Source organism: Colletotrichum godetiae (genome assembly GCF_030913485.1).
Source record: "Colletotrichum godetiae strain CBS 193.32 chromosome Unknown BDP55scaffold_15, whole genome shotgun sequence".
NCBI lineage: Eukaryota > Fungi > Ascomycota > Sordariomycetes > Glomerellales > Glomerellaceae > Colletotrichum > Colletotrichum godetiae.
The window spans coordinates 375309-394621 of NW_026851263.1; the positions used below are offsets into that span (position 1 = coordinate 375309).

At 51.1% G+C, this 19313-nt stretch overlaps 6 protein-coding genes across 6 annotated transcripts; 4 read left to right on the plus strand and 2 right to left on the minus strand.

The window, feature by feature from the left end:
* Window positions 1–1102: 1102 nt before the first annotated feature.
* Window positions 1103–2950, plus strand: BDP55DRAFT_727347 (uncharacterized protein; the record flags this gene model as incomplete). The annotated part of the gene is made up of 4 exons (XM_060579291.1): window positions 1103–1292; window positions 1354–1514; window positions 1573–2584; window positions 2637–2950. 4 exons carry the CDS (start codon window positions 1103–1105, stop codon window positions 2948–2950), a joined length of 1677 nt encoding a protein of 558 aa, XP_060431097.1.
* Window positions 2951–4670: 1720 nt separating this feature from the next.
* Window positions 4671–6039, plus strand: BDP55DRAFT_659989 (amidase signature domain-containing protein). The gene has a single exon (XM_060574586.1). It carries the CDS (start codon window positions 4680–4682, stop codon window positions 5811–5813), a length of 1134 nt encoding a protein of 377 aa, XP_060431098.1. The 5' UTR covers window positions 4671–4679; the 3' UTR covers window positions 5814–6039.
* A 180-nt stretch (window positions 6040–6219) lies between these two features.
* On the plus strand, window positions 6220–6759 carry BDP55DRAFT_630600 (uncharacterized protein; the record flags this gene model as incomplete). Its single annotated transcript, XM_060572172.1, has 1 exon — window positions 6220–6759. The coding sequence occupies one exon, from the start codon at window positions 6220–6222 to the stop codon at window positions 6757–6759; it is 540 nt and encodes a 179-aa protein (XP_060431099.1).
* Window positions 6760–7924: 1165 nt separating this feature from the next.
* BDP55DRAFT_579958 (cytochrome P450) lies at window positions 7925–10097 on the minus strand. Its single transcript, XM_060570808.1, has 5 exons — window positions 9460–10097; window positions 9305–9407; window positions 9185–9253; window positions 8532–9134; window positions 7925–8477 (listed from the first exon to the last, which is right to left on the minus strand). The coding sequence occupies exons 1-5, from the start codon at window positions 9856–9858 to the stop codon at window positions 8044–8046; spliced, it is 1608 nt and encodes a 535-aa protein (XP_060431100.1). The 5' UTR covers window positions 9859–10097; the 3' UTR covers window positions 7925–8043.
* A 3133-nt stretch (window positions 10098–13230) lies between these two features.
* BDP55DRAFT_727351 (uncharacterized protein) lies at window positions 13231–13971 on the plus strand (the record flags this gene model as incomplete). The annotated part of the gene is made up of 4 exons (XM_060579292.1): window positions 13231–13558; window positions 13624–13732; window positions 13787–13899; window positions 13961–13971. The coding sequence occupies 4 exons, from the start codon at window positions 13231–13233 to the stop codon at window positions 13969–13971; spliced, it is 561 nt and encodes a 186-aa protein (XP_060431101.1).
* A 237-nt stretch (window positions 13972–14208) lies between these two features.
* BDP55DRAFT_92352 (carboxylesterase) lies at window positions 14209–16303 on the minus strand. Its single transcript, XM_060581318.1, has one exon. The coding sequence runs from the start codon at window positions 16159–16161 to the stop codon at window positions 14446–14448; it is 1716 nt and encodes a 571-aa protein (XP_060431102.1). The 5' UTR covers window positions 16162–16303; the 3' UTR covers window positions 14209–14445.
* Between the last annotated feature and the right edge of the window lie 3010 nt (window positions 16304–19313).

Below are 19313 nucleotides of genomic sequence, written 5' to 3' on the forward strand. Positions count from 1 at the left end.
AATTCAGATTCTTTCCCCAGGACGCCATTGGCCAATATTCGCTGCCACGGCAGATCATTCTTGGCCCTGCCGCAGGAGCAAATTAGGGTCTAGGTGGCTTAGCTTCATGTCTGAGCTGTCCTGGCTCGATATGAACAAAGTTGGCTCTCACCGCAACATAGCGTTGACCGGTGGCATCTCATCGCATATCAGTCTCAGCCATCGTGAGAAATATCTCCGTATTGGGCGGCTCGCTGAGGTCTTAGGGGAACACGACAGATCGAAAGTGGACAGACATTCCACCCCGGATGCTAGCTATCCGTCCTCCCGTTGCGTGACACCATCAGCTCGTAGATGAATCACTACATGCCACTTCCGACTGGTCGACTGTCCTTTGCCGCGATTATTTCACTGACCACTTTTGGGGTGGTTCAGAATTCTGACTACCTTAGTCACAAACCTTCTACTACAGCTAAACAAAATTTCTCACCTGCGGAACGCTGGACTTGATCATGTCCCATACCTAGCTTCTATTCTATCATCACTAATCAGTCTGAATACGGTAGGCCATCCAAGCCTGGAAGGGCAAGAGCTATACCTATGTGGTAGTGCGTGGAAAGCAAGTGCAGAGATAAGAGATCTGTCAGAAACAGAGTTTCCGTGACTTTGTGCTACAACTGGTATCAGTTCAAGTGTCTCAGTATCGCCTCAAAGTCATGACCAAGTCCCTTCGAACTGAACGAGAAAATGCCGTGTCCCATGTCGTGAGACGTGGTGACGTACTCTCCCCTCCCTACGAAAGCTAGATGAACAAGATCGCCGCTCATCGGCCGCCTTGAGACAAGATCCTTTCTGGTAGTGTACCTAGCGAGAAATGCCGCGCTTTAGGCTTGATGGGCATCCGGATAGCTATTGTGGTAACCAAGGAGTTGTTGAAGGTACAGCTGATCGAACGCATCCTCAAGTGTTGATATATCGAGACCTGGGACCTTTGTCAGTACGACTCAAGCAGCTCATCTTTTCAACTTCAACTCAACGCTATTGATATATGCATATAAGAGTTCATCACAGAAATCCTACACTCGTTGAGATTCTTTTGCACCCTGACCCCTACATCGTCAGTATGGCCGACTTTTCTACACTCAATGGCAATGCCAATCACGAGTCAGAGAAGAAAAGAACTCCTAGAAAGCTAGTTCTTTGCTTTGACGGAACCGGCAACACCTTCACCGGCTCCAACTCTGACACAAACGTGGTCAAGATCCTGAGCAAACTCGATCGCAATGATCCTGATCAGTACCATTACTACCAGAGTGAGCTAGTCTACGTGCTCAAGTGTTACTACTTCATGTGCTGACACGCGTTATCGTCTAGCTGGCATTGGCACGTACGACATCAATGATGAGTCTGTCAACAAGGGCGTATTTGGTGAATTCAAATCTTTCATCTCGCAGACCATTGATCAAGGAATTGGTACGACTTTCGACGCTCATGTCATGGCCGGATACCGTTTCCTCATGCGTTACTACGATTCCGTTAGTCTCCCTACCTGATATGGCGAGGTGCTTGACGACTGACAAAGGTTTGATGTAGGGTGATAAGATCTACATGTTTGGTTTCAGCCGAGGAGCCTTCACTGCCAAGTTCCTTGCCCGCATGGTTCACACCGTTGGTTTGCTTTGCAAGGGAAACGAGGAGATGGTCCCCTTTGCATACCGTCTCTACCAGCGCTACTTGGCTGGCGAGGTCGAGGACTTCATTGTCTCACACCCTAAGAAGTCCAAGAAGGAGAAGAAGCACAAGAAGAACAAGAAAGCCCCTGCCAATGGAGACGTACCGACACCACCACCTGAACTAGAAGATGAAGCGCCCCTGCACGAGGGCCATCGCGAGGATGAGAACCCGGCAGTCCACGGGGCCAAGTACGCAGTTGCTAGAGACGAGATTGCTGCCTTCAGCGACACCTTCTGCCGCAAGGAGAAGGCGATGCACTGCGGAAAGATGGAGGAGTCCAACATCAAGGTCTTCTTTCTCGGCATCTGGGACTGTGTCAACTCCGTCGCCGTCTTGGAGCGGACTGCACCCGTACCTGTACCTGTAGTCGGCACTGCTCACCATGTACGCCATGCTGTAGCAGTCGATGAGCGACGCGTCAAGTTCAAGGCAGCTCTCCTCGCCCAAGACATGAAGGAGTCAGACCACAATCACGAAGACATCAAGGAGGTCTGGTTCCCGGGCTGCCATGGTGACGTCGGCGGCGGCTGGCCTGCTTCTGCCGAGAGTAAGCTTGACAATGGCATCGAGATGACCTTCTGGGAGCGCGTCAAGAACTTTTGGACCACACGGAAGGAGAAAGCAGCCAGCAGGGCTCTGGGTTGCGACCGGCTTCAATTGAGTGATGTTCCACTCGCTTGGATGATCCGTGAGGTTAAGCTTGTTGGTAACAAGGAAGAAGTTGCAGCCCTCAAGTGGCGCGACAATCTTGAGATCTTTGAGAAGCGCTTCGCGAAGAAGAAGGACAAGGCCACAATGGGTGTCATTCATGATTCACTAGCATATGGCCGTGGTACAAGCTTCTTCCGCGTTCTTCTGTGGAAGCTCATGGGTAAGAGAAACCCCCTCTTCAGTGTCTTTTTGGTACTAACTCGGTACAACAGAATGGTTACCCTTCATTACTCGTTGGGAGCTCGAAGACAATGGATGGGAGAATGTCCGTTTCCCGCTCAACAAAGGAAGCACGCGAGACATACCCAAAGACGCTGTGCTTCATGAGTCCGTTCTCTGGCGGTTGAAGCACGACCTGAAGTATTGCCCAGAGAACAATCATGGTGGCCGACTACTTCCTTGCCTGAAACACAAACACAACATTGCGGAATGCCATCCTGTGGAAGAGCACATCCATGATGAGAATTGTGACCATCAGATCTACAAGATTACAAGGTCCGCCTCTGATCTTGCTACTCGGACTTAGCGAAGAGGCGGTGAATGCTATGCGCTTGCGCAGCCATTCAGACTAGACCGGTCTGTGAAGTCGAAAATGGGGTGACGGATCATGGGGAGGAAGGCAATGTGGCACTATAAATTCATCAGGAGTGTAAGGCAAATTGCTAATGCTTTGGAGTTATTTATGAAATCGTACGCTATCTGATCGTCTCCATCACGGCCCAGCAAGCATCCCGCACTTTCGGGTTAGCCCCAGTGATCAGTTATCTCAAGAACATGTTCAGTCTGCCCGACTCCAATTATGGTAGTACATGAAAGCCTCGGTCCAATGTCTCGATCCGAATACCGGTCTCGCTTCCCTCTTATCTTGACCAATTCCTCAAGACATCGTATGGGTTGAAAAGCATATTGGAGGTTGGGGTTTACCCCGATACTTGTACGACCAATTGCACAACATGGATGACAGTGGCGGAGATGCGCCAATGTGGTTTGCTGACAGTCGGCAAAATGTCGTCCTTAGCCGACGGCAAGAACGTCACTCTGCGTGGAAATAAAGACCACTACCTCCGTCCAAAGTCAGGGATTCAGACCCGATTATGTGGAGAGGTTGGGGCCGCTTTCGGCACTAGAAGACGTTATTCTCCAAAGCCGATTTCTCCAAGTTTTGATAAGAAAATTCGAACCATCATGCCTGCGTCTTATCGATGCCGGGTTATCGTTTCCATGTTCTTGATAATCATCATGTTGGTGACACACAGAAAACAAGAGATTGAATCCTTCGAGAGTCTAACTGACTCTGCTCGCATATAAGACTGTACTTAAGTAGGCAGCGATGTATCCAGCAGAAGAGTCAGTGCCGGAGCTACAGCACCAAAGTCCCCGGGCAATCGTCACCAGCTAATAGCTGTGCCTCTCATGAAATGCGGTCTTTGGCCTTTATTTTGGCTTCTTCCCGCCTAGTCGGTGCCAACTTCGTCAACCAGGGCCAAGTTCTTAGTCTCAATAGTGTTTCTTACTACGCCGGCGGGATCGCTGTGGGCCAAGTGGGAACCAACAGCTCTGGTTCCTCGGTGCTCGCAGCTGCCCAAACTCCTGGCCAAGACCTGGTTCCACTCACCATTATCGAGACCTCGCGCAGCATCCTTTCAGGAGACGAACTTCTGAACATCACGGCCACCTACGATAGCACGGACGATGTCTTCCAACCTGCCTTTCTACAAACGATCTATCTCCGCCCAAGCACCACATCTAATGCTACTGTTGTCTACAACAGTACTACATCTCTAGAATCTCAAATATCACGACAGGGCACCTCTTTGGTTCTGTCATCGCAGAAAATCCATGGCCTTGCAAGCAGCATCGCGAGTGGTGTAACTGACTTGAGTCTCCCTCGAGGCCCCTACTTCGTCTCGGTTCACACCGGAAACGTCTACAAAGCCTATCGGTTGTACGACGATGATCACCTCGCTTTTGTACAAGGCGTAATTAGCGATGAAAATGGTGCTTTCACTACCCTCCCTGCCGTTACTGAGAATGTTATGGCGAAGAGCATCGCAGTTCCGTCACGACTCTACTTCGCCGAGACGGAAGAGCAACCTCTCGCCGGTCTCCGTTTCGGGGTTAAGGACATTTTCCACGTCGAGGGAGTAGGTACGAGCGGCGGAAACCGGGCCTATTTCTACTTGTATGGGCGCCAGAACCACACTGCACCGGCTGTACAACGACTTATCGACCTTGGCGCTGTCCTCGTTGGTAAGATGGGTACTGTGCAGTTTGCCAACGGCGATCGTCCTACCGCCGACTGGGTTGATCTCCACGCCCCTTTCAACCCCCGAGGCGATGGATACCAGGACCCCAGTGGCTCGTCTACTGGTCCTGGTGCTGGAGTCGGGGCGTACGACTGGCTTGACCTTGCTGTCGGCAGCGACACCGGTGGTTCCATGCGTGGTCCGGCAGGATCCCAAGGTCTCTTCGGAAACCGGCCTTCTACGGGCGCCATCTCCCTCGAACATGTTATTCCACTGAGTCCCGTCTCAGATACCGCCGGAATGTTCGCTCGCAGTGGTAGTCTCTGGGCCAAGGTCACACAGGCTTGGTATCCTGACTTTGCTTCCAACTATACTTCCTACCCGACGACACTCTACCAATCAACGGCTAGAGGCGGCGCCTGGTCTGGGGCAAACGTTAGCGAGGAAGCCACCAGTGTTATCGCGAACTTCGTAGGAAACCTGGAAGGCTACCTGCAAGCTAACTCAACTCCTGCAAACTACACGCAGCTCTGGAGCGAGACTCACGGAGACAGACCAGCCGATGTTAACGAGATGTTGTACCTCACCTATGGCGTCTACGTCTCCCATGATCAGTGGAACGAACTCGGCAAGCCATTCTTCGAGGACTATGCAGCCAAGTTTGACGGACGGCAACCATACATCAATCCAGGGCCCCTCGCTAGATGGCAATGGGGTCAGATTCACTCGACGGAAGAAGTGTACGCCGAAGGCCTCCGCAACATTTCCCTCTTTAGATCTTGGTATGAGACTGAGGGTTACGGACGACATGATCCCGAGTCTTGCTCCGAGGGCCTCTACATCTACCCTTGGTCTGTAGGCCAGCCCTCTTATCGCGATATCTACCTCCAGGTCCGGACCACACCGCCGCTGGGCTTTGACGACTCTTCCGTCCCGGTCATGGCCGGTGCTCCGGAAGTAGTGGTTCCCATCGGAGAAGTCCCTTACGCTAGCACCAAGTCGTTGCATACAGAATATCTCCCTGTGACTATGGCTCTGAGAATGGCAAGGGGATGCGATCATCATCTCGCAAATCTAGTGAGTGATCTGGAGAAAGACGGTATTCTTCGCCCAGTAGCTGCGGGTCGCCGGCTGTACCCTTGAGTATCGGTCTCATGCTAGCCCCCCACCAGCCGGCATGGTCGGGATCGGACCGGCGGGATTTACATGGAGCTGTAGAGCGACCTAGGCCGTTTTACCCCGCAAAGTACATGGTTGTGACGTCGATATGTGCCCTTCAACGCCTAAGACCCCTCATCAGGTGTAATCAGATTACTGATCTAGTTCGAGCCAAAAACAATTACTTGTAGTCTAGCATCATAATAGTAACGAAAGATAAATACCTGTCAATCCCTCCATCCAATGCATCGCTATCTTGGAAAACCCTTGTAAAGAAGCTCTGACATCCCCGGATTTGATCTGGTGCTAAGTTTTCTTTGGCACTTCTCAGCATCGTAGCACCAACACATCACAACATATCCCGGCCGGCTTCCTGTGACTACTTTACACAATGCCTTTCTATCAGATTTACCATACATATGCTCTCACCCAGACGCAACGGGAATCCATTGCCTTGTCAATCACCAATCTTCACTGCAGCACGTTCAGCACACCGGCCTTTTTCGTTCATGTCAATTTTATCAAACAAGAGCCAAAGTCCGATGATGGAACCTACTTCATGGCGGGAAAGTCGCACACCAGCAACTCGAATCGCATTGTTGCACTAGTTCGAACCTCGGCCTCTCGCAAGAAGGATGACTTTGATGCACTGGCCGCCAAGATAGAAGACGCCTGGAACGGGGCTGTCAAAGAGCCGGGCAAAGAGGCCGGGTTTGATGAGGCAAAGCGGCTTTTAATGGTTGTGTTTACGCCGATGTTGGCAATCAGAGAGGGCGGGATGGCAATTCCCGATGCTGGCCATGAGGAAGCGTGGCTCAAGCAGCAATTGCCGTATTTCAAGAAGATGAGCGAAAAGCATGGAGTTAAAGACTTCACCGACCTTTTGGAAGAGTTGAAACAGATGGAATCGCTCAAAGGTCTTCTGAATTAGGTTCTGGGATTGATTTTTCTGATCATGGTGCGACCCAAATGTTCAATGTGGATTACTGAGTTTGGCTTCTTGATACTCTATTGAACAAGCTCCTTACTCTTAGACGCGGTTGGCCCCGACCGTATCTTTGATAAGTCATTGCTTAACTCTCTTACGTTTTCCTAGATGAGCCTGACGAAGGCTTGAGAGGTACTCATTGCCACACAGAAGTTCTGTGACAGAGCTGGCCTTCTAGCGGAGCTATGTGCGGGAGAGCTGTTGCTACGCGGACCTCTATCAGACGGTTCAAGGATGAAATAAGGTTATTTGTTGTACGGATGTGGATGGCTCACCTCTACAACATTGAGTGGTCGTTTGAAGACCACAAATCAATATGGCAAGGCGAATTGCGAAATGGAGAACTCTGCAGCTACCTCTCCACTAGCGAAAGCTTCCCTACATCTCAGTAGAAGGATAGGGTCGAGCGTCGTTGAAACTGGTCCCCGAGGAAGTTGAAGGTGCTATGTCAGTGCCTCGTGCCGTGATTGCCTCGGCCATTCTTCCCAAAACCTAGAATCATGGAAGAGGCACAGTGCTCAGACGATCTAGAACCAGAGAAAGATGGCCGTTGACGAGAAAAGAGCCCCGTTATCCACGTTTTGCGTCAACGGCTAGACGCTCATCGTCCACCGAGGCGACACGATCATCCAAAGTGTGCGGCAATACAATTGCAGTGACAAAATTACCATTCAGAGCTTCAGACGAAGATCCAAAGCTAGTAAATTATGTTGAATTTCGGAGTATTTGAGTGGCCCAACTTACGGAACAGGAAATCCGTCGGCGCAACGTGGCGAAAGATTTACCCACGGGCCGTAGACAGGACGAATCCTTGCGTGAATCCGAGAAGCAAGCCGGAGGTGAGATGATGTTTCCACAAGGAATCAGACAATACCACGTTGCAAGTTGATTCGATCGTGTTTCCTAGGTGGTTGCTCAATGTTGAAACTTGAGTATGAACAGTTATGTATGAAGTCGTTGAGAAGGCGGTGAATTTTCATAAATGAAGTCGACAAGTGTATCAACCATGTTGCGAAGAAAAATTTACAAAGTATGATATGCTGGCTCAAAACAATGCATTCAGCGCCTAGCTAATCCAATCTGTTTGGCTCATTGCTATGACCATCGTCCGACCTCGATTACATGAGCCCAGTGAAACCCAATAAATGCATGCCCAACCAGTAATAAATCGCACCTCAAGTTTGCCCGAAGATGTTGATGTACCCTACCGCCGCGCACGGAACTCCTTCATGCCTTGAGGCCCAAGTCGCCGGTCCTCCGCCGGATCTCGAGTTTGGCCTTGGGGTCAACTTCCATCGTGAATCCAAAGTTGATCGTATTGGGCTGCTGCTCCGCTGCCAGTCTCCAGTCGTACTTGAGAAGGAGATGGCAGAGAATGATCTTGACCTCGTTGGCGGCAAAGAAACGTCCAGGGCAGGCGTGCTGGCCGTGTCCGAAGCCAAGGTGCTCGGGCGAGGTGCTAACAAAGTGCGCGGCTCCATCGTTTCCGGCGCCAAGGGACTCGCGCATGCGCAGGTAACGGTATCCGTCAAAGCGGCTGGGGTCCAAGTAGACGGAGCCATCGGTCATTCTTTGACAGCTGACAGCGATGCGGCTGCCCTCGGGGAGTTCCAGTCCGTTGGAGAGGGTCACGGGCTTGGTGGCTTCGCGGTGCATGGCAACTAGTGAAGGTTGATGTTAGTGATAGTTAACAAAGAACTTGGACAGGGACTTACCAATGCCAATAGGGTGAAGGCGTTGAGTCTCTTTGCAGAAGGAGTCGAGAAGGCGCATCTTGTAGAGACCCATGCGAGCCCATCCATCGGTGCGAATAACCTCGGTGATCTCCTTGCGAAGGGGCTCGAAGTAGTCGGGGTACTTGGCAAGGTCAAGCATCACCTGCGTGATCAGATCGGACGTGGTGTGCAGAGCGGCGAAAGAAAGTCCAAGCTGCATCATCGCAGGGTCCGACTTCGCATCATCGGAGGCTTCCTCACACCAATCGAGACAGTCGTTCCACTCAGGCTCCTCCTCACCGCGATCCAAAGCTGCCTTCTTCTCCTTGCGGCGCTCCTCCATGATGGGGTTGATGATCTCTCTGGCCTCCTTGACCTGCGCTTGAAGTTGACGGCTGATTGGGAGGACTTGGTCGGCAAAGTTACGCAGAGACTTGGGGAACATTCGGAGGAACTCTGAGGCGAGGAAGCTGGTTCGGGCGTATTCGGAGGTGATCTTAATCCAGTCCTGATTACGGCAAAGTTCCTCACCACCAAAGACGCGCGTGGATACTCGGGCTACGACCTTGAGCATGTTCTCCTTGATTACCACGGTTGACCATTCTGTGTTCTGTTAGCAGGTTCTCCTGGTGGTACTGGACTAGAGACTTTACCTTTCTCCTCTCCCAAAACATCAGTAAGTGACAGCGTCGCCTCGTCGGAAACGGGGGATGTCAGCTTTGCTACAAGATTGTTAGCTTAGGTCGCTGTGGCAGAGTATTATCCGGACGTACAAAGGAACTGGGTCAATCTTGTTCGGATAACGTATTTGAGAACGGCCTTTTGCGCGTTGTTCTCCTTTAGAGGCTCGAAGCCGGGCATCTGGGCGTGGAAGTTCTGCACCACAATCAGTATGAAGCCTCAAAGGTTGTCGGGGGCGAGTGCTTGCCTTGTCAAGAACGCGGTCGAAGCTGAGGTCCTCGTGGTTACGGATCTCGTTGGCGAAGGGTACCGCAGGAAGGATCGTCATGTCTCCCATGTCCGTCAAGACCTGGTAAGGCTCATCCGGGTTCGTCCTCGTCCTCTCCAGCACGATATTCCGAACCTTGGTAATGAAGTCATACTTGACTTTCAATCCAGTAAAGTCCCACTTGTGCCGGGGGTTGACGATAGGCAGATCTATGTGTGGCGTCTGCTCTGCTTGTTGTATGGAGAAGTAGAAGACGAAAAGCAGGAAAGCCGTGATGAAGTATGGTACTGGCTTTTCCAATGGGCTTGGGAATGCCTGCAGTGTCTCGAGGGGCCCCCAGGAGGACTGGTTGGAAGACGAATCGTTGGCGGTGGCCATGTTGGATCAGGATACACTCGTCACTGTAGAGACAAGCTTCCTGCTAACAATGCGGTATATTCTAGTTGGATTAAAGTCTGGAGAAATCCCAATGTCTAAATGAACTAACGACGGGGAAGCCCAAAGAAAAGGGAAGCCGGCAAGCGGCCCAGCACATGGTGTCGCAGTCCAGGCATACTGGACGGACGTATCTTGGCTATGCCCGCGAAACGCCTATCGAGACACCAAAAGATGAGCTCAAGAGCTTGGGGCGCTGTGCTCACACCCACTGGCGTGACAGCTGATGGGCGGTGTTTGGTTTCAAGGAACATGCAGCCGCACAGTCCCGCAAGGTTCTGTCGCTGCTGTCTCGGCGCATGGACCGCATTCTCGGACGATCTCAGCGCCGATCTGGGAGCTTAAGGGTTGGGAGAGCACGGGAGAAGCAAAAGTCTTGGAAGCTTTGAGTTGGAGTGATCTCGGGTCCTTTTGTTGCTGGGAGCAGCTTGAGAGCACGTATAGGGCATTCGGGACCACGAAATGGCCGGGCTTTGTTGCTTATCTCAAGTTTGGGGACATCGGTGCTCTGCCACAGAAGAGCTGCAAGGGGGAAACTCTCGGTGGGGGTCGAGCTTCATCTGCGACCAGACCTGACTTGGAATCGCGTCACGGAGAATTAAGAAGGATCCCGGAGTGGGTTCCGGAGCACGCGGAGGAGCTTCCGTGCGGAGGACTGTAGATCCTCGGTGCCGGGGGGTATGGACTAGTATCCGGTCATATCTATGTTTAAGCAGTTTGTCTGGTGCTAGTGCCAGCACTAATGTGTCTTTAATCCTAGATAATTGCTATTAGCTGTGCATTAGGTAAACAGGGCTCTGTTAACATGTACGTATAATGATCTCAACGCATGTTCTTGGCTCCACTGTCATCGCGGGACCCGGATTTCTAGCCTGGTGCGATGATCAATAACCATCGCTCAATTTAATTCCTGCTTTTGATCTTCTCGGCTATTCCCTGCCGTGTCATACCGGAGAGAAAAGCAAGAAGAGGGCATTTCTATGGCAAAACGGCCGAGCAGGCCTCCATGCCAGAGACATGGGAGACCGTTAAGCTGAATGGACAGTTATCTGTAATTATCCAACTCTCAAATAGATTCGTTGCCTCTTTTCTTCTGATGCCGGCACTGCAAAGCCGCTCAACGTCTACGCGAAACGGGCTCCGTTTGGTTGCGCGAGAAACAAGAAGAAACTTGTCCGTGGCTGAAACATGCAGGTGTTGGCTTCTAGAACACAGAGAAGAAGGCTCAGCCACCAATCACTCACCACGAATTCTTTTGTCTGATTTCTAGTCTGGAGCCGTTGGTTTGTGCGTATGCCGATTGGATGTCAACGACTGCAAATTTCACTTGTCCTTTATTTGCCTGCACGGTTGAAGTAGGCGTATCATGGATGGTAAGACCATTGGGACTTTTGCAAGTTGTTCAGATTTAGCAAATGTGCTTAGTCCAGAGAGCGATCCGGGCTTCCAAGACCGAAAGTAGCCCCTCATAACAGCATTACACCCAGCGACGCTCTTCCAGAGTGTCGTTGTTAATTGCCATTCCGACAATGAGACACACCCAGTTGGTGTGGCTCAGTTCTTTCAACTTGGGGCAACAACGACTCTAAGTTGGAGATCTTGTCAGAGGACTCGCTTCGATGTTGATGTTCGCAATAGCTCCGTCTAGTCGGGATAGAATTGTCGTCGAAGATTCTAACTGACTACATAAACTGAGCCGTAGCGGGCGGTGCCAGTCATGGCCGTGGTGGCTTAAATCACATGAGGGGAAAAGGCTTCTTATATAGAAGTACTAGGTGTCTTTCATCAAGTATAAAACTCATTGTTGATATTTTCGTGATCGAATCACATGAACAAGATAAATAGTCGTGGAAGACAATGAGTATAGCATATAAATGCCCGTAGGAACGCACATACTTTTATGAGGTATCGCGCAGAGTTGGAGATTCTGCCATCATCTCAGACACTTTGTGGCTTCTTCTTTCTTCTTACTTTGATTGAGAGTGAAGAAGAAGGTTCCGCAACGCACCTGATCAGTCTCGTGCATATCAAAGGCGTTTGTATGCGCAGTACCTGAGTAGCTAAATGGCACCATAACTTTGACTAGTCATTTACATCCGACTCCAGAATCTGCATCATCGTCATTGCCAAAGCAAGCGAAATAGCATAATTGAATTCGAGTTGACACAACTTGAACTATAGGGGATTGCGAGGCCTTTCGCTATTTTTGGGAACCTTCTAGCTTCAGCTGCATCAATGAGAAACGAAGTAGCCAGAAGCATAAGACGTTCCCCCCTGAGCGGTGGTGGAGACAGCAAAGTAGCTGCATGGTTACAAGCATACTAGGAATAGCTTCCCAAAGATGCAAAGATTCTAATGGCAGAAGACGCGATGAACTAATTCCTGTGAAGTCCGATAGATCAATCGTTCCCTGAATATGTTGGTTTCGGGTTGTAAGCACCAGCCGACTCGGAGCGACAATTCAACAGGCCCAATCCTGCCACAGCATCGAGCTTTTGGGCGTCGCCTAGTAATGGAAACTGTTTTTGCTGTTTTTGAGGTGGTTTCCTATTACTGAAGCGGGGGAGATATTCTCCGTCACACTGGGGAACACAGACTCCAAGCATTCGACCTCATCTCGGGAGCTTCTTTGTGCCTTTTCGCCGTAAAGGTTCTCGTGGATATCCATGTGTGCGGAACCATTCGACGCCTTGGCGTTGCCGTTCCAAAGAGTCTATTATATTGACTCACTACCCCTTCAGGGAGGTAGATATCGCATTTATGGTGGCTGGGCAAATTGAGTTCTGTGAACCTGCAGAGCATAACATTTCGGATGAACCGGATATAGCGCCAAGGTCACGATTTCCATGCTTCTTGATATTGCTTCAGGGGCTTTGTCGATCGTGGCTCCCTGGAAAAAACATCACGGGAACAGCGAGACCATTCTGGCAAAACGGAACAATTGGGTTTGTTGATGCAACTTCAGGAGATGGGGCCGGGCCAATTGACGGTCTGAACTGATTTCATCAACGTTTCTCTCGCCCTGTATCGAGTGGACACTATTTCGCTTCCGATAATGACTCGCACATGGGCGACCCTCGTAACCAAGTGGTGAACCTTAACCGGCGTGGTTTCCTTTGAGCGGGGTGGACACTTGGCAGACGGGCTTTTCGAAAACAATAGTAAATGAAATGAAAAGCCCCGGGATTTGTTTAAACAGACGGCTTTCTCCTCCGCTTTCCCTCTTTATCGTTCTTGCGTCACCTTGAACTTCGATTGCTTCAGTCACGATATCACGAGTACATAAATACCCGGCGTTCGTTATAAACACGCAGCATGCAGCTCATATCACTCACGTCCGTTGTGCTGGCATCCTGGGCTATCCAGCAAGCCACCGCTGTGCCCGAGATCCAAGAGAACACCAACATCATTACCGTTGCCCAGAGTGTCCAAGAGAAGCACCCCGAAGCATTCGCTGCTTTCCAGAAGTCGAACCTCATCAATCTCGTGGCGACTACCGAGAAGCGACAGGAGGTTCCCGGGGATGGAAACCCCGACCCCAACAGACCGCCGGTGATTCCCGACAACATCTTCCTGCTTCAATGCTCCGAGGCCGGTTTCCTTGGTGAATGCCTTTCCTGGGGCGCTCCTCCCGGACGATGCGGTAAGCCTCATCACATAACGATGTCACTTATCAAGGTCAAGTTGCTGATGTAGTATCCTATCTAGTCAACTACTCTAGCTTCAACAAGACTCAGGCTTTCCTGGACAAGTACGAGAATCAGACTACTTCTTTGAGCTCAAACACAGGCGGACTTTGCCAGTTCTACAAGTTCATGTTAGTGTTCTCGTATGATCGTTCTCTAGGTTCCTCAAACTGACATTGAAATAGCAACTGCAACAACAAGGGTGACGACCGCGGTGTTTCGCTCGGCTACAACTACAATCTCGCCGTGGCAGATGATCAGGGCTACTCGGGAGACTATGACAACCAGATCAGCTCTTGTAAGTGTTGTGTTGACGTGCATGGAACAGGTTATTGAGAGAGTTGCTAACAATTTCACAGGGAGATGCTGAATCTATAAATGGAGTGGAATGACAGTGCAGTAAAGATAATGACAGCGGTACTCGAGATCTACAGCTGTATCTGCACTACCTGCTTACTGATTTATGAGTCGAACGTCAATAAAAAACATCCATGAACTGATGAATTCCATTGGATGACTACCGGTGCCGGCACAGTCCGAGAAACAAGCGGGGCCTTTGATTCGGAACTCCGAGCCAGCCAACGCAAGTAACCTTCGCGGGAAAGGACAGTTTCTAGACCTTAAAGATCTACTTAGCAGATATGTAACTTGAGAGAGTCGCCGAACGAAGAGCACTAGGGCTTGATACAATCACAACAGGTCACGTAAAGCCTTGCACTCAGCATGCAGCACAGGTAAACTTGGGATATAAAGGTGTGCGCTAAGCTGGTGAATGTGCCTGCTAGCAAGTATTCTTCAGCGGGGGAATGGTATTGGCTAAATATGACAGGATCATAGGGGGCTTCTAGTAGTATCTGGAGAATTGTCTAACGTGTCTCTTCCTGAACTTGGTGTCCTCAGTAGTGCTGTTGATGCTAGCCGCCAGGGTAGCATCCAGCTCAGTGACAACGCCCTTGTCGACCGGCTTGCCCAAGTTCTCCGACGCAGGTCGAACAACATCGCAACGCAAGTTCTGAGCAGTGCTCATTCTCTCCATGTGGGTGTTGTTCGTCTGCACGAACAGACGCTCGCGGCCTTCAGGGCCGGTGAAAGGTCTCCACTCGGCAGCGCCCTTCTCGCGGTCGGTGTTGGGGTCCAGGTTGCGGATGAATGAGACCCAGTACTTGCGGAACTGCGAGATGATGGGCTTGTTAATGGTGAAGTAGGACTCGGGCGCTTGACCATCGGTCCTGTTGTTACCCCAGAAGGCGTAGGTGTTCACAGTGTGGTACGCGCCGAAGCCCTCGGCCTCGTTCTTGGGATCCTGGACTGCGAACTTGTAGTTGTAGGTGATGGCTTCGTCGCGGGCCAGGTAGTTCTGGATGTTGCGGATGATGCAGTGGTTGCCAATGTCGCCAATGGCATCGGCGGCCTGTCTCCACTTGATTCCGGAGTCAGGATAGACAGTGCGGGGAGTGTTGATGTAAAGATCATCGAGGATGGCGAGGGAGGCGTTGGAGAGGGAGGGGTCTTGTCCGAGGAGCCAAGTGTTGGCTTCCTCCGTAGAGTTGGTAGACTGAGGAGCAGAGTACATGGTTCCCTCCTGGGCGCATGAACCCCAGATGGTGGGGACCTTGTTGTACTTGCCTTGCTTGAAGAGGTTGACCATACTGTCGGTGAAGAGCTCGCCATCGATACCAGGGTTGAACCAACAGCTAGAAGAGCGGACCTCAGACTGGTTCAAGGCGCGAAGGCATGTCAGAGAGTCAGTTGCATCGGTGCAGTTCTTCTCTTTCACGAGGCAGTCGTACTGGCCCTGTCCCTGCTCCATGGTGCGCATCGTGACCCAGCCGCCAGACTCCGCGATACCTCCGGCATAGAGCTGCTTGCTGCCGAGATCAGCAGTCATGAGAAGACCAACAGCTGAACCGCCGGCACTAACACCGTCGAGAACAACCTGCTCGGGGTTTCCGCCAAAGTGGCCGATGTTGGTCTGAACCCACTCAAGAGCCTTCACCATATCCTTGACACCGGCGTTGAGACCACCGCTAGCCCGGACCTCCTCACCTTGCAGGAATCCATACATGCCAACTCTGTAGTTCATCTGAACAACAATAACGTTTCCATCCGAAGCGATCTCGCTGGCATCCCAGTTTGCATTCGAGTTGGACCCGAATCCACCACCCTGAAGGAAGAAGACAACGGGCAGTCTGGAGTCGATCTGGGCATTCGACGGGGCTGTAACGCTAAGGTAGAGGCAGTCCTCGTCGACGGTGAAGCGCGAGTTGGGGCTGGAAACGGTCCAGTCAGTGGGCTGCTGGGGAGGGCAGATGGGGCCGTGGGCGGTGGCGTTGACAAGTCCGGACTGGACCGGGTCGGCCGGCGCGGCAAAGCGGAGGTCGCCCACCGGGGGAGCAGCAAACTGGATTCCCTTCCAGGTTGTCACGCCGAGCTCCGCGTCGGTCACGGCGCCCTGGAACTGGGCGTATCCAACATCGACGAGAGTGTCGACGGCCTGAGCTCCCGGGGCGAAGAAGCCCGCGGCGGCGAGGATGAAAGCCAAGTGTGATTTTTGCCACATCTTGATTGTAAGTCTGGGTTTTGCGTGCGTGGTGAAATGAATGTAGTCGAGGAAATCTCGATGAAAGAATGGAACGGTCTGCGAAGCGACCTTGGAGAAAAGAATGGAAACAGTGCTAGCACTTTGGAACAAGAAGACGAAGATAGTTGCGAAGACAGTCAGATTTCCTTCCTCTAAGAACGACGATCCTCCGTTGGTTATATACATCTCGTATTATGCAGGCTCTTCAGCCCGTTCGAGCATCTCCTATCCTTAGACTTAGAGGCCCGAAAGCGCCGAAGATTCCTGTCTACACTGCTACGGTACGCTTTCGAGTCAGTTGTTCCCTCTCTAAATGAAACGCTGCGGACGATAGCGCTCCTTGGAGCTAGCACGCCACGGAGCAATCCGTAATGCTACCCCACTACAGCGGAAGTTTAATAGATGGGACGAACCTTGGATCTTCGCCTGATGGAAGGAGAGCCATCGCCCCTGAATGGCTGCAGAGTTGAGATCTTGGTCAGACGTGCCAAAATCAATAGATCGCGGTTCCAAGAGCCATTGGCAGATCATGGCCTCAGTGACTGGTGATCGCGGCGAGCTCACCATCAATATCGCCATGAAGAAGACAACGAGTACTGCGCTTGGTTTACAAAGTCCGAGATCTGGAGACTTCCAGCCATAGTTTCACTTTAACACCTACAGATACCTGCATTCAAATTACGTACGATTGCGAACCCGAGTGCTCGGAACAGCGTATGGGTGCGAATCCCCAGCAGCGGAGGGTGGGAGGTGGGCTCAAATGGGAAGTGGAATGCCAAGATAGCCTAGATGAAACGTAGCCGCATCTGCCAACACTTTTATATAGCGGTCCTCGCACATCTGATAAAGTCCGGTAGCCAAAAGCAATGGATTGCGGACTAGTCCGCTACTGGGCTTAACAAATTGAAGAATACAATACCTGGAGCGCCCGCGTACAGCAGACCAAGCGATGGTTTGATGCCAAGCATCGTTACGCTGGAACAGTGGTACAAACTCCGGCGGAGGTATTGCTCAAATTGACGGAGGCTAGATTGTCGGACCCGACAAAAACCCAGACTTACGCCTCCGTTTAAGCGTCTACCTGAACTCTACGGCCCTGAGCGTAACTTGAACTAGTGGGCTTTGTGCAATCAAGAAAGGAGCGGTGTCCTCATAGTTCGTTCGGGCTTTGAGAACTTCGTTCTCGATTCCCGGCTTACCCCTGAGACCAGACCCCTATTAAGCTTAATCACTTCTCAGCGGCATTATCGACTGGCCTATGAAATAAAGTTTAGACTCGGTGACCCAGTGGAGGCATTCGTACTTGCTTGCACCTGATTGGCATTCAAGCATAAATCGCAGACTGGCAATCTCCCGTTACACGTACTAATTAATGGAAGCTCGTAGCTCAACCTCATTCCACGCTCAGAGCGGCAGAGAAAGGATTGGAAACTTATACGGAGACAACGTACGCTTGATTGAACCAGCCAGAGAACTGGTATCACATGGTCGCTGAGCGGTGAGTACTGTCTTTGACTGCAAGTTTGCGGAACTTCTTTGATACTAATGTTGCTGTTCGTGACACAGCCAAGCCAGGGAGACCAGAATATTGCGCACATGCTACACATGACAGGCTAACCACAGTTCTGGTGACGCGTGGAACGTGGAGTTGGGTGAAGTCGAATGCAACGAGATTAAACTTGATCTTGAACGCGGCTTTTAACCGCTTTGTAGCCTTGGTTTTCGATGGGCGGCGATGATTGATGAATGGGTCTCAATCTGCTGTGCTGTGGTGTTTGCTGATCTGTTGCTCTTCCGCGCTGGGACCCCCATGCGTCTGATCTGCTGAATGCGGTTGTTCGCCATCTCTTGGACATGGTCTAGAGCCCTCAATCGCTAGGATACAGATTCTAGAGAGATGATCAGAACCACTCGAAAGAAGCAAGAGACTAACAGGACTTTCAACACGTGTGGTTTAATCCATCAAGATGTTTCAGCCTCTAGGGAGGTAGCCCTTCCAATGAGCCCCATGACGTAGGCAAACTTCAATGGCATACGCGGCAAGTCTCCCATGTTGTACGGCAGTACCCAATTGATTCTCCCCCTTGGCATGATTCCTTGCGTATTGCGTTGGCAAACCTTCCGTTTGTCCTAATTTAGACCGAATTCTTGACTGTTATGTGGAATGGACATCAAGGATTGCTGTTCGTGATGTCAGCTACGGCACGATCCTACTTGGAAGTACAAATCTAGAAAACCCTGCCGCTCGTCAAGCCCTCTGCTTCAAGGTCATCACCTCAACTCACCGAACCTACAGTCCTCGAACCAAGGTTTAATACTCAATGGCTACTCGCCACCTCTTGACTCTTGGTCTCGCAGCGGCTGCGATAGCATCTCCAGCTCCATCCAGCGACGCAACACCCACCGACCCAAAAGACGCTCTCGTCAAGAAAGATGACTGGGACAAATACCTCCAATACAAAGCCAGCCTAGGTGGCCCCCGGACTTCCGAATAAGAAGCTGTGCACCGCCTATGCAACCTGGTTCTCTGTCTAGGTCCACACCACACCGGAGAATGCAGCCTTTGGTGCTACTACAAAAGTCAAGCTCAGAGCTTTATAGAAGCAAAACACCGGCAGGCGACGATGTCGACATGGTTCAGAAAGTCGAATCGTTGTAATCGCGTACGTTGTCTTGTGGCCCTCAAAAGATAAATAATAAACCTGAAAGCTGACTTGAGATTGCATTTCGAGTAGTTCTGGTGCGATGAAGTGCGACCTTGACACCCTAATGAGTTGGGATACCTTCCACCAGATAATCACGAATTCAGGAGCTCTTCCTGGGGGTAATTTTCGTGATAAACTGAAGGGGAAAATGGGATGCGTGGTCTGCTCCGACTTTCCGGAAGAGTAGCTCAGGTCAGATGTGCCATGCCATTTTTGGCATGAATAGAGGCGAAAGCCTATCACACTTCTAAACCTACCTGTGCAATCACTGCGGTTTGAACGCACTAGAGAAAGGTGCGATAGAATTAAGCCAGCTTTGACACTGGACAAACCGATGGCGGGACCATGGCGAAGTATTCCAAGTAGAAATGTTACGCCAAACGTCATCTGAGGACTTTCTAGCGTTCAAGAGTTTTCAAGCTTACC

What these genes read in the sequence shown, in the direction of transcription:
- BDP55DRAFT_659989 (XM_060574586.1), top strand. Translation starts at nt 4,680, where the DNA reads ATGGGTACTGTGCAGTTTGCCAACGGCGATCGTCCTACCGCCGACTGG.
- BDP55DRAFT_579958 (XM_060570808.1), bottom strand. Translation starts at nt 9,858, where the DNA reads ATGGCCACCGCCAACGATTCGTCTTCCAACCAGTCCTCCTGGGGGCCC. An exon ending in TGTTTTGGGAGAGGAGAAAG is followed by an intron (nt 9,135 to 9,184) that starts GTAAAGTCTCTA and finishes AACAGAACACAG; the next exon opens with AATGGTCAACCGTGGTAATC. An exon ending in CCTTCACCCTATTGGCATTG is followed by an intron (nt 8,478 to 8,531) that starts GTAAGTCCCTGT and finishes AACCTTCACTAG; the next exon opens with TTGCCATGCACCGCGAAGCC.
- BDP55DRAFT_92352 (XM_060581318.1), bottom strand. Translation starts at nt 16,161, where the DNA reads ATGTGGCAAAAATCACACTTGGCTTTCATCCTCGCCGCCGCGGGCTTC.